The 14,088-nt window shown below is 48.3% G+C and overlaps 1 protein-coding gene across 1 annotated transcript in view; it reads left to right on the forward strand.

The window, feature by feature from the left end:
* The window catches only part of ST8SIA2 (ST8 alpha-N-acetyl-neuraminide alpha-2,8-sialyltransferase 2), a 31,256-nt gene extending 21,387 nt beyond the window's left edge, over nt 1-9,869 (forward strand). Inside the window, exon 6 of the mRNA XM_015638380.1 lies at nt 7,412-9,869. Within this exon, the coding sequence (XP_015493866.1) occupies nt 7,412-7,697 (286 nt within the window). The 3' untranslated portion in view covers nt 7,698-9,869. The remainder of the gene's footprint in view (nt 1-7,411) is intronic.
* Nucleotides 9,870-14,088: the final 4,219 nt, after the last annotated feature.

The raw sequence follows: 14,088 nt of genomic DNA on the forward strand, positions 1-14,088 counted from the left end.
TCAAATTCAATTATAACCCAGAGGCCAGTGCTAATCCTCGTCAGGGATTGTCCTCTAAGCCAAGGGAGCTGCTGCCTGACCTGCCCTCCTGCTCTCACACTTATCAGCATGGAAAACAAGGATGCCTACTGATTAGCAATTAATCTAATGAAAACTGCAGCCCCCTTGGAAAGCCTGAACTCATGGGAGCACTTCAACACTGACCCATTGTGTTGTGGGCTGGCCCAGGAGCTCACAGAGGAGTCACCCAGGGCTGGGGGGACAAAGGGCTGTGAGATTCTGGAGTCAGTGTTAACCCTTTCCTTGGTTCAGCCTCCTCAGGGTTGGACTTGGGTGGATTTGAGAGTGATTCAGGCAGAATTGAATGAACTGGGCACAGCTGAGGGAGGTGGCTGATGTTCTTGGTGCTGTGCAGGAACTCTCTCAGGGTAATTGATATGATGTGGTTTGGGGTGAAGGAGTCCTTCCTCAGGTCAAACCAGAATCACTTGGAGTTCACTTATTCACCTTCTGTGTCACTGTCCAATTCCCATGACCATCCCATGTTTTTGCTTATGAGGGACATGGTCTGCACCAACATCCTCTGTCTCTCCAGCTCCCTCTGTGCTGGTTCATAGCACTATGCTTTTGTTTGACAGATCTGAGATTTGTGAAACAAACACATTTTGTAGCATGTGGTGTGCAGCAGAGAATGAATAATCCACAAAGCCCCACAGCACATCCCTCTGTGCTGCTGTGGGCTGCTGTTGAAGAGAGGTCCCATCTTCTCCCTTTTTGGATAAAACCACCTTTTATCATCTACCCTGAGTTGATTTGGAAGTCACAAAGAAATGAAAAATGGGGAAAGTTTTTCAGTCAAGGCACCCCTTTATATTTTGTTTTCCCAAGGGATAGCACTTTCTACAAAGGCTGACATCTCAGCCAACTTCAATTTGGCCACAAAAGTGTTGCCTTTTCTTCCTCCACTACCAGCAAAACACATTTGTGAGCCCTTGACTCCTCCTTGAACCACAGTATTTATTGTCCTGCTCTGCTTCCCCTCAAACCAAAACTCATTTCAGTGGCAATTGAGCGTTTTTCCTATAATTTTCAGTGCATTTTGGGGCATTTGTAGAGGGTGCATTGCTGAGATAAGTAAAAAGCATTTGGTTTTGTTGTCCTTAACAGCATCATTTGAGACATCACCTTTCTAGCTATGAGGGTGCTTTAAATGTTTGCTGATAGCTTTTTGGGTTGTTGATTCTGGATAATCAGTGCAGTAGGATGGAGGCTTTTCTCACACCAGGAGGGGAGGGACCCTTCAGCATTCCAGTGGAGGAGCTCAGAAGGAAGCCAAGTCTCCCCCAGGGCTGAAGAGGGGGGCAGTTTGGTGGCAGGGAGCCAGCTCCTGGGGACAGTGCTGTGTGTTTCAGGGTGTGTGCATGCCCTACTTCTCAGCAGTTCCATAAAATATCCCCTCAGCCATTCCTCTGGCGAGCCCCGTGCTCCTCACCTGGCTGGGGAGCGAGCAAACCCCTTATAAATTGCCTGTTAGTGTCTCCAAAAAGCCTTGTAATCCCTACTGCCAAGCAGCTTTCGTTAGAGAAATAACATGAAATGCAGGAGGAGAGGGAAAATAATTGTGTCTGGAGGTTTGTCTGTCACTCCTCACAGCAAATTCAGGGACACATTTCACTTTTTCTAATCTGGCCTAGCATTTCTCACTGTGTCCATCACAAGGGTCTTTTGGCAGTAACCAATTCCAGTCCCATAAGATTTTGTTAAGGGCTTCTTGAGAGAAAAAGAAATTAAAAATCAATAAAGCTTCCAGCTCCTTGGCTTGGTCTCCCATTAGGTTTAACATCCAAAGGCTGTGACAGCTGGTGTGCGCTGTTCAGGACAGCGATCGCCGTGCCCAGGGTGCCACCTCACTCAGAACTGCAGCCTGACAGGCCACAAGGTGCATTCATCTTTGCCTTGGATGTCTGCCTGGCTCCTCACACCCAAACAGGGGCTGAACCTTCACTTGGGGTTTCAGGGCACGATGTCTTTCCCATCCATCAGCTGTGGTGGGAGCTCTTGTGGTGGAAACCCACACCTGGTCCCTCCTCGCCTCGTGTCCCCTTTCAGCCACCTCCAACATCCTTTGCCTCACTTGTGTGCAGATGGTTCTCCTGACCTGTTGCTTTGCCTGCACTCTCTTGTGTCCCTCCACAGCCTCTGCTTTTCTCTAACACATCCAACCTAAGCTCTTGCTTTTCCTTTTCACAGCCCTCCCAGCTCAGCTTTTCTCACCCTCCGTCTCAAGACTGGTTCTGCTGTGTCCAGCAGTGTTGGGCCAGCATCGCCCACTTGTGAGTTTTCTAACCCAGCTACTTCATGCCTCCTCCCTTATGGAGTCTCACAGGGGCTCCTCTGAAATACCTGCCCAGGGGTCTTGTGCCTTAAAGCCCTTCCCCTACACATTAAACAAATGGTTTAAGGGCTGTGGTCCTGTACTCAGGTGAGGGAACAAGATGTCCAAAGGGTGCAGGGAAAGAAAACAGCCATTCACAATTGGGTGACTGGAGTGGGATTAAAGGTGTGCTGTGAACACCTCCTAAAGCTGTGTGTGGCTTAGATCAGTGGATATCCTGTAAAAAAAGTCCTTGTGTGAGCTACTATCCTCTCCTCTTCTGCACTTGAGGCACACTGAACCTGAGCTGTGGTGTGTTTGCACTGGGGGCCCAAGAGAGTTAATTTGTTCCTGTTAATCTGGAAGATTTAGTCTTTTTTCAAAATAAGTGAAGGGGCACAGAAAGGAAAGGTGGAAGAAATAAGGTTATTTTCAATTATTTTTATTTTTTGTCTCTTTGGAAATGCTTTAACCTGAGGGTGTTGAGTACCATATGTGTTTGAAAAGGCATCACAGGGCTCAAATCTGGAGGAGAAGAGAGCTTTTATCTGTGGCTCAGAGTTGATTTGCTTGTGCCAAGTCACCAAAACCAGAACCAGGCTACATGATCTGGATCCACTCTAGACAAGGAGTCTGGGTTTGGTGTTTGGGCTTTTCCCAACCTGTGGATAAAGCCCAGCTGACACTGGATGCAGTTTTTGGAGTCAGTGTTAGCATCTGGATGGGAACATGTCTGTTCCTGCTTGTCTAGCACAGCTCTCATCACTGTACCTGGCTCTTGGCTGTTCTGCTAGAGGTACCAGAGGAAACTCAATACCTGGACAGAAAAGGGCTGGAAGAAGCTGAATGAGGGGGATATCAGTTGCTCTCTGGGCTCCAGCACTTCATCTCCATCCACCCAGCACTGGGACATGTTCTGTCCCCTGCCAGCACCAGCAGGTCCTGTCGCCCCTGCACCAGCATCAGTCAGGGCACTCACTCTGGTTATCTGTGTCTGGTTTTTCCAGGGTATTACTGGGAGCAGGATGTGTTTAGCAGACTGATAATACACTGCTGCCAGTCAAGGACTAGCACCTCCACAACAGCTTGTGTTTGTGTCACACTTTTATGAATTAGCTCTTTTAAAAGAGTCTGAAATTGCATTATTTCAGCTATTCTGATTTGTATCATGAAATAATGCAGCTGATACTGCTGAAATTTGATTTCTTCATTGACCTATGTCTTTTATTCATTTCAGCAGGGCAATGGATTTTCTGTTAATTTTATCCTGTGGGTTAACCCTTTCCTGGAGGGCACAAGTTATTTTAGGTTTTTCTCAGGCGTGTCAGGAGCTGGTTGGTAAGCAGAGAGCAGGACCCCACCCTCTCTAGCAGTCCTTGAATGCTGCCTACAGGGAGGAGTTTTGCACCCAGCATTCCAGCCCAAATCCATGCCAGGCTCTTCTCCCCAGTGATGCTGGGGGAGGATGAGCACTCTCAGTGTGGTGGGGCACGTGCTCCAGGTGTGCAGTGGGGAGGCTGCCACCTTCCCTGGCTCGGGTGGCAGCTGTGGCTTCCGAGGGGCAGCTTCAGCAGTTGCCTCCTGAAGAATTCCCCCTGGGATTTAAGGCCCCAGTTGCTTTCTGTGGCTGCAGAGCAGCCTCCTCACAAGAGGCACACACTGATGGTCAGGCACCTGGCAGCAGTTCTGCTTAGGAGGCTTCTAATCATCTCCAGTTGAGGATCAGGAGATGAGGAGCAACCAAAGCCACCTCCCAGCTGTAGGATGAGACTGAGCTGCTCTTCTTAAGGCTCAGTTCAAGAAGGTGTTAGGGCTTGTGTCTAGGCTGCCTCCTTACAAAAGATGGCCTTGAAGATGTGATAGCATTTTCCATCTGTCACTATCATGATCTAAAACCAGGGCTATCTCAGGCAATTTTTCCCTGACAGCATCGTGGTTCCTGTTGTGAGCCACATCCTGCTCAGGCTGCTGCCTATCTCAGGAGCTGCATCCACACCTGAGGGTTTATTTACAGACACAGCTTCTGAAGGAGGTCCTCACTGGGAGAACAGCTCTGAGAACAGAGGTATTGGGTTTCAGGACTGCTCTTTACTCTTCTTTTAATTGCTGTCTCTTTCCATAAAGTGTTGCAGTTAATAGTTATGGTGATTGGTGTAGCCAATTCGAAAAATAATTACTGCCTGCTTCGAGATTATCTTTCCTCCTAATTAAAATCCTGGACCTTGCATATTAAAGGTGTGCTGTTGACACAGCATCCCATGTGCGCCCAGACAACCTCATTTGGATTTACAGAATTAATTAGGTTTTATTTCCATCCCCAGCTGTTCTCTCCTGCACCAGGGTTGTGGCTGCTGTCTCTGCTGGACAGTGGTGGGAGAGATAAGAGGAAGGTCTTGCATAGCTCTGACACTCCCATCACAAAGCAGTCATTAAAAAGTATTTCCCAGACCTCACCAGAGGATTTCCCACCTTCACTTTCCAGGAAATAAATTGCAGGAGCTTTGGCATGGCCTGTTTTATGGATTGGGCATTATGTGTTATGTCATCCATGTGGGTGGTTTGGGACAGCCTGGAGTCCATCACCCCCTCTCAAAGCTGCTTTGAGAATTTATAATGCTGCATGAGTGTGGTTTTTGCACAACCCTGCCTGCAACAAAGGGAAATACAGACAAAAAACCCAGGTTTTAATTTTCATTGTTAAAAAAATGAATTGTCAGTGTTCCTCACACCAATATTATCAAGTGAATGCTCACTAGCTGCATTTGGTGAGGTGGATACACTGGATTGGTAGTGGTAGGGCTGGTTTTGGGTGGTGGCTTGTGCACATTTGTTGGAATTGGTAAGGTTTTTTGTGTGTGCTGGGTTGCAGAGGACAGCATGTGCTTCAGTGTCTGACCCAGGTCATTTTTCTCATTGTTAATATGCATGAAACTGGTGGTCACATGAATGGTCACAGTGCCTCTGTGCAAGAGCCACTTCATCTTGCTGTCAGAGTCCTTAGATGCTCACAAAGTATTTACAGCCTCTCAATGAAACACAAAAGTTAGTATTTTGGGAGGACAGAAGGTCACCAGTATTCTTCTGTGTACTCCAGCTGGTAAATTGATAGAAAGGACAATTTTAAGGCTAAAGCAGCTGCAGGACAAACCCCAGACAGTTGTCCCCCTGCCAAAGCCAGCTGGTTAATATGGCTTGACAGTTCTTCCCAGGTGGCTCCCCTGCTGCATGAGGATACCCTAATTCACAGTGTTAAATGGTTGTGATAATCTCCCATTTCCCTCTGCACACAGGGGGTCTAATGTGCTTATCCATAAACTCATCAAGGAGGCTGCTTTACCTGTGGGAGCAGCTTGCTGTGGCACTGCAGTGAGCTCTGCTGGGTCCCCACAGCACAGCCCTATGGCTGGGCAAGCACAGAAAATGCTGATGCTGTCCCACTGAGATACTGCTTTTCCCCCAGTTTCTCGCTCCTTTTTCGTGCTGGCTGCCAGCGTGAGCCAGGCAAAGGCCTCCTTCCCAAAACATCAAATCCATCATTTGCTAAAGCCCCCTTGAACACCCCTGCATGTAGCACCCAAAAAAGCTGTCCTTGTGCCCTTCCTGCACGTGCTGAGGTGGTCACTCTGCTTCCAGAATTTGATTCACCAGAAAAGTCAATTTTTTTCTCTTATCTGGCTGAGAACAAGCAAGCACGTTTTGTGCCTTGGTTGCTAAATTTTAATGGCTTTTGTGAAAAGCTAATTGGCAGGATTAAGGCTCAGCTCTCCCAAGGGTTCCTGCTGTCTGAGCACCAGGCCCTCAGGAGCCCAGCAGAAAGTGCAGATGATGAGCAAGACACTTCCTGGGGCTCCACTGCAACTGCAGAACCCGGCTCAGGACCCCAAACATCTGGTGAGAGCACAGAAATGCAACATGCTCTGCTCTGCTTCCTCCTGCCTTTTATCCAAGGTGCTGCCAGTCACTCACCTGAGCCCAGGCCCCTGGAAATACCTGGTTCAAATATTCCAAGGGCTCAGACAGGCTGCAGCACAGCGGGATGTGCTGCCTGCACCAGCCCTGCCTGCTCTGGGGCAGTGCTGGCATCAGACGTGCTGGAGGAGGAGGGATTGTGCCTGATGGGGATATCTTCTACCTCCCCAAACCTTTTGCTTTCTGATTTTGCTCTTCTGACAGTGTTTTCCTTCTGAGCAAACCAGATAAGTTGCCTTTGCAATAAATACGGGGCACTGGAAACATCTTCTTCCAGGATGTTGATGCTGCAATAACTTTTATCAGCAGCCCAAAATACCACAGCTGATACGGTTTCTGCTGTTGCATCACTACATCCCTACATCCTTCCCCTGTTCTTTTTGCCATCCCTCATAAAAACTAACGTGGTTCCCAGCAGCGAGCACAGCTGACCTCCATAGCTCACATTTTATATTGCAATGTGCCATATTGTGTGTCTGATGGACTCACACTGCCGAGTGTGGTGATGTATCTTGGTCCAGGATCACAGCAGCACTCGCTGGGTGTAATGGGAACTCAGCAGTGCATTTTAGCTCTTTCAGCCTGGTGACCCTTTGTTCCAAGGCAGATGTTTTTCCAGCCCTGTCGTGTTTGCTGTCAGAGTAAAATATTCATTCATCAATGAAAGTCATCAGCATGTGTTTGACTGTGTCTGCTTCGAGGGGTTGTTGGAGTCTACTTGACATGTGGATGCTTTGGTCTGTGGTATTGATCTCCGGGGTTGATTGGAAGATAATTGTAGGCTGAAGTACCGAAGGCCACTGTTGCAAGCAATTTGTTTTTCATAAAGGATTGTCGAGGCATGAGATGCTTCAGTGCCATGGCAACAAGTGTGATGTAACCAGCAGACAGAGAGCAGGAGGATGCAGTCCCCAGAGAGGCTTTTTCTTGGCATGGAGAACTCTGCTAGTCAGAATCCTCTCACTTTGAGTCACCAATGCATCTCAGGCAGAGGCTGGAGAGGGAGAAACGTGCAGGACACGAGCTTGGTGTGCGGGGTGAATAACAGGCTGCACTGTCCCTCTGCAGGTACTGGCTGACCAACAAGGTGCACATCAAGCGACCCACCACCGGCCTCCTCATGTACACCCTGGCCACCCGCTTCTGCAACCAGATCTATCTCTACGGCTTCTGGCCCTTTCCCCTGGACCAGAACCAGAACCCAGTCAAGTACCACTACTACGACAGCCTCAAGTACGGCTACACCTCGCAGGCCAGCCCACACACTATGCCCTTGGAGTTCAAAGCCTTAAAGACGCTGCACCAGCAAGGAGCCTTGAAGCTGACTGTGGGGGAGTGCGATGGGGCCACGTAGGGTGGTCCCTGGCCACGTTCCTGCACAGCCACAGGAGGAAGGGGAGGGGGCGGAAAGGACGAGTGGTGCCTGGTGGGGTTGGTCGTCTTTGTTAACGCGCGGGACAGCGACACAAATATATCTACGTGGTACCTATATATATTGACCTGAGTATTATAACTGTTCAGTGTTCACCAAGGGAGGGGCAGCAGAGATGCGGGAGCGTCTCACAAGACTGGCCTGGGCAAGACCCCTTTGCCGTGGGGCTTGCCGGACTCGAAGGGTGTTTGCCTCACATCCCAAAGGTGTGAAGGTGGTTTTTGAGGGTATGTTAGGTGATGGGTTAACGTGAGCCGTTTGTCGTGACTGGTCCGAGGTTGGTAGTTAGTTCGTTTGGCCAAGGGCGCCGGCAGCGAGGCGCGTCCTTGGCCCCGTGCTCGTGCTGGGGAGGGGAAGGGGCAGGGAGCGGGGTGGGCAGGGAAGGTTTGTTGGTGGCTCTCACAGCCCAGGCTCCTGTGGCACCGCAGGGACCAGTGCCCAGATCCATCTGAGCACAGAGTGCCAGGCTGGGCACAGCCCTCGGAGCAGGAGAAGCCTCTGGGGCTGCAGCTGGGTCTCCAGGAGGTGGCAGGGAGCAGAGCTAAGCTGAACCCAGTGTCACTCACACATGTGAGGGTCTCCACAGAATGAGAGCATCAGCATTGGGCCAGGGGGATGGTGAGGAGGATGCTGAATGTGTATTTCTCTTCCTTTTCTAAGGAGCAATTTAGGGAGGGGCAGAGAGCTGGAACGTGGCAGGAAGGAGCGTTGCTGCAAGAAACCAGCACCATTAGTATTGAGTATTAGTACTGAGTAGTCTCACTGTGTCACAAAGACACTCAACATCTGTCGGGGCTCGTGAAAACCATAAGTATATACAGCTCTAATTCCCAACTGTTACCTGCTAAGCAGATTGCCTTCTTTCCCCCTCCAAAAACTGCCAAAATATGGGTGATAAGCCTAGACCCAGCCAAGCAGAAAGACCACAGGACTTCAAGGGACTTTTTCAAGTCTAAATAATTTATTTTCAGTTTCTCCCCGAAGAGCCAGCACACAGCATTGAATTCCTGGAGTCCCACTCTCTCAGTCCTTTCAAGCCCTAATTATTTCTCACTTCCAACAGTTAAATAGGGTGTCAGATGGATCTTGATGGAGTGCTTGCCTAGTGAGGAACATCATAGAATAATCTTTTCCTTTTTTTTTCTTTTTTTCCAGGCAGAACCCAAAATATAAAGAATTTTTTATAACCGCATTTGCTTTTCTCTGATTTTTCGGGGGTCTTGGAAGAAGCAACTAGATTGATCTGATGATTCTGTTTCATTTTCTGCCTCTGTAGCCTATTCTGTTTGTCTCCTAATTAGCACTCAGTGCCAGAATGCAGGTGAGTCCAGGGTTCAGCGAGGGCTGTTTGGGTTTAATTTGTGGGAGAGTAAATAACACTGCACAGGCAGACCTCAGGCATGCTCTTCACTGCTGCCATGGCTGGGTATCATCACCTTTGGGCCTCCTCCTGCTGCTGTGTTTTTTAAGTTAAAAAGTGTACAGTTTGGGGCTGAAATACTTGACATTGTCTCTTTAAAAGCTGAGTGCTTCAAGTGGTAAAAAGAAGAGCTCACTTTCATGTTTTGGGCCGTAGAAGCTACTGTACCCACAGGAGCCTGCAGCCTGCTAATTAGTGTCAGATGAAGATGGCTAAGATTAAGGTATAAGCAACATTATAGTGGATAAATGTGGGCTAATCTGCCACTGAGGGGATGTTTCTTTCCAGCACCAGAAAATTATTTCTTTCATGTCTTTTTTTTTTTTTTTTTCAAACCTGGTGCCTTTTTTTTTTTCTTTTTGCGTATTATTTTTACTTGACTTTAGTTTCACAGTAAAGCTAAACCTGGCTGTGATCCTCAGCTTAAGCTGAGACAGAAAGAGACAGAGAATAAAACTGCAGGATGGAAGTAATCTGCAATCCCAGGGAGCCTCCCACCATTCAGGAGTGGTTCTTAAAGCCAGATAATTCCCAGGTTTGTCCCCAGCACGGGGGAGGGACAGAGGAGGGCTGGAGCTGCAGGGACTGCTAAAGCCAACTGTTGTATCAAGGGGCCTGGGCCATGGTACTGATTGCTGTTAGCAAACCTTCTTTTTAAATAAAAATAGAGGAAACGAAATAAATGTGCGGGGGTTTTGTTTTTATTCTTTATTTTCATCGAATAGAAGGGCGAGAGGGGAGGCAAGACCATGAAGTGCCGTGGGATTAAATGGGGAGACCCTGGAGCCCCTTTTGCTGGTGAAGGAGAGGGGAAGGTTGGGCTTGTTTGCCCACATGATGTGGATGTCAGGGAGACATTGAAAGCCATCAGGATGTTCTGACTGTGCCTACAGAGATTATTGAGCTGAAGCTACAGCAGCACAACAGGGGTGTGCCAGGGGCTGAAAAGATGATGGGAGAAGGGAATTTTTTTTCCTGGTGCCCTTGAAGCAGCTGCTGCATCAAAGCACAGGCAAGTTATAAGCAAATTATTCAGGGGGATGAAATTGCTGGTGATGTTTCTATTCCCAGAATGGGTCCTGTTCCACCCCTGTTGTAAAAATGCATTAAACCATGAGCAAGACCCTGCAGCTATTGAAATCCCTGGCTGAGCTCCCATTTCACCTTGCTGCCACGCAGGCTGGTCTCTGCTGTGTTTATATGCAGAAAAAACAACTAATAATTTCCCCTTGCTTTAGTGTTTTGTGTCAAGCCCTCTGGTCTGGTTCTCTGGGCAGCTCCTCAGGTTGGAAACATAATTTATCATCTCAGTTTCCAGCAAATAGCTGGGACCTGGCTCCACCAAGCCCCAGCGAGGCACAAAGCCCTTGTGCTGTGCATGAGCAGCAGGAGCAGAGATTCAGATTGGCCTCCTGCAGCAGGGCTTGGGGTGGGTGGCTGATATTTGGGCTATTTTGGGGCAGCCGCCAGCCCTGGAGCAGCACTGCAGCTGCCAGATGCTGTGGGGACCCAAGGGCTGCACCAAGCTGCTGCTTGATGGATTTCTTCATGCCCAATTAAGGCTCTTCTGTCATCAAGAGTGAAACAAAAGAGAGGATTGATGCTGCTTAGGCAGAGATGCAGGTGCACGTGTTGCACCACGAATCTGCTTAACTGCTGTAAATGGCAACAGCAGCAGCTCCCCTTGCCCTTCCCTCCTGCGTCCCACCACTCCCTCCAGCAGTGAGGCTGGTCCAAACTGGTGGTGCTGGTGGCTGTGGGAAGGTGAGCTCCCTCCCATGGGTTAGGCACATTTGTGCCAAAAGGCCTCTGGTTGATTACAAGTGACCTGAACTTGAAAAATAGAGGCAAACTTGAGTCTCCAACTGGCTAAGCCCAGGGTTTGGGGCTGTTTCCCATCGTGGGTTGTTGGGGTGATGCTCTAAAGGTGCTTCTGGCCAGGCACAGTGTCCTCCTCACCGTGTGCCTCTGGGGCTTTTTCTGTGTACAGCAGCCTGGGGATAAAGGTTGTGTGTTGCCTGCTCCCCACAGCACAGTGAGAAATCCTTTTCATTTTATCCATGGTTTGCTGGGTTACATCCCAGCCATGGAGTCTGCCACAGCTTTGGCATATACATCTTATAAATATATATACATTGACAAGGCTCTTGCTCTCCTGGGGGAGATCATGCCCATACCTGGCCCTGACACCTGACATCTCCTCTGCTCAAACTGCAGAGTCCGCAGGCTCCACTGCCAGCATCCTTGATAATTAATACTGCCTTGTTTAACGCTGACTGGGGTGATTTGAGTCTCAGCAGCTCCTCTGAACTGCAGCACAGCATCCCCTGGCTGCTTCCCACGCTGCCCAGCCCCTCAGCCAGGGCTGCCCAAGGCACCACTTCCCTCCCAGCCTCATGGGACAGGAGTGGAGCTTCTCCCCTTCCCCCAGACTCTCCACCAGCCAGGGCTTGCTGCAGGTCAATAACCAACCCTGTGCTTCAGTCACAGCCCAGATAATTAGAGAGCAAAGTGCAAATAGTCACTGTGATTCAAATTACCTTTTAATTTCTTTTCAAGCTGCCTGAGGGCTTTCTTTAGTCCTATGAAAAAAACTGATTTTTTTGTTTTTCTGGAGTCACCAATCTTGCAAACCAGAAAGACACAATATTTTGTATTCAAGGTGTAATGAAAGTTGTTTGTATTTTTACATTGCATTTTGGATACTTCTTGGGAAGAACACTGAGACCTTCAAACGATCTCATTTAAATTATACAAATTATTTCAGCTGATCCCAAAACAAAGTCACTTTTAATTTTGTGCAAAATAGTCTCAAAAAGGTTGCACCGTCTACAAATCATGACATAGATATTGGGGTTTTTTATCCACCACTCCTTTTCAAAATTTAAACAATCCAATTTCATGCTAGAAAGGCTTGAAACTATGGAGATTAAAGCTTAAAGCTTTGAGAGACCCATAGGGGATGGCAGGGAGGTGGTTTGGTTTCCTCCAGAGTGCCCCACAATGTCAGGAGGTAAAACCAGACACATAACCAGGGTCTCGAATGTAATGCTTTGCTAAACCATACATTTTTCAGCTCTTCTGGTCTTTTGGTTGCTTTAATTTTTAGGTTTTTCATATTTATGAATGGTTTATTAGCATGCATTTTCATCTCTATGTGTTACTTTATCACCTTCAGCACCAGACAGCAGAATTTCATTTTGGGGTGCCCCTTTTAACCACATCAAATGCTTTCTAGCCTTCCTCTTCTTCACTACTACTTAATCTTATTCTTCTCTGTGAAAACAAATGAGCACTTCTGAGCTGGCAAATCTCGTACTGCAACTCTCCAGTAGTGCCCACGTGCAAGTTCTACACTGGGTCATCTTCTCTGGATACCATCAGCAGCAGGGAATGGACTGCATGTCTTTCTTGTGCCCCCAAGATGGTTGCACATCACCCATACAGGCAAGGAGATTACTGAGAAAGGCCTTGGACAGAGGCCTGAATGATAACCAAAAAAATCATCATCCACCCAAGAGGATGGGACTTCTCTCCCAGTATTAGCACCATCAAGGCATTCAGAAATAATCTCCTTTTCCAGCTGGAATAACTCCTGTTTGATGAACTCCTGTTCATCAAACCTAACCCAGTGCATGAGCAAAGCTGTCACAGGCCGGTTCCCTTCACAGCCCAGCTGGAGGCAGATGTATTTGGCTGCTTAACATCATCTCCAAACAAATCTTCCTGTGTCCCTACAAGAACCAGGATCAGCACTCCCTGGCCCTTCCTACTGTGATGCCCTCAAGATCTTACGCATGAGCTGAGAACAAATGCGAAGTAACAACATGGACGGGAATATCTCCTGCTTGGTTAATGCAGGAATCTTCAGACATCTCCAACCCCCTAAAGAAGGCACAGGCAGATGGAGGACAGACCTCAGGGATGGTCATGGAGATGTCATCCTAAAGGAGATACCAAACTCCTTGAAGGCTGCACAATGCATGCACTGAATTTACTGCTCTCATGCCCAAAATAGAAGTGAGCGGAATCTGTTGATTGTATCCAGGAGAAAAGCCTTTGAGCATGGATTAGGAAAAAACACTGTCCTTGAAATGCCAAAAAGCAGCCAGGACCATTGTCCCCTCTCAAAGTACCCGGCCAGAACAAACCCATGGCTCTGCTGGAGGAACGCTGCCAGCAATAAAAGTTAAGTCCCCCTGTGCTGGGATGGTGGCAGGCCATCTGACACTAATCCTGTCCCTCCAGCAAACAAAGCCTCCCAGGCATTGTGAAATATCCTCAGCTATTTGCTGGCTTGGTTGCCTGGAGAAGCTGCTCCGTGGAGGGCTGATGGAGCACTCGGTGTTCTCACACGACCCGGGCAGCAAAGGTTAAAGCACATTAGAGCAGCATAATGAGGTTTTTATCCAGTGCTCTGGAAAGCCTCACACGCCGCTTTCTAGAAAATGTTGCAATCTAGGCTTGGGCAGGAACCACAGAGCAAGGAAAATGTTATGCTTGGACCATCAGTCTCGTAGTGTCTTGCTGCACCACTTCCAGATGAACTCGCTTAACTGGGCTTGTGTCTGGAAACGACTTTGGGTTGGAGATGGCTAGGAAGAGGAGAAGAGGCATGCTCTATTCCTGGACTGCATATTAGTGTTCCATATGGGTGCAGAGCCAAAGCATATGGACCTCCATCTGTTAGGCAGGCCTGGCCTGGCCCCACGGATGGTTTATAATGCGCATAGATTCATCCAGATTTGGGATTCCTCCAAAGCAAGACGAGAGCCAATGACTCAAATATTGTGCAAAGCCATTGAAACTAATGGCACTAAACAACAATCATTTGTCTCCTGTTTGATTTTACTTGCTGTAAAATAATGAATTAGTTACGGGGTGGGTGAGTAT

The sequence above is a fragment of the Parus major genome, chromosome 10 (assembly GCF_001522545.3).
Source record: "Parus major isolate Abel chromosome 10, Parus_major1.1, whole genome shotgun sequence".
In the NCBI taxonomy this organism is placed as follows: domain Eukaryota; kingdom Metazoa; phylum Chordata; class Aves; order Passeriformes; family Paridae; genus Parus; species Parus major.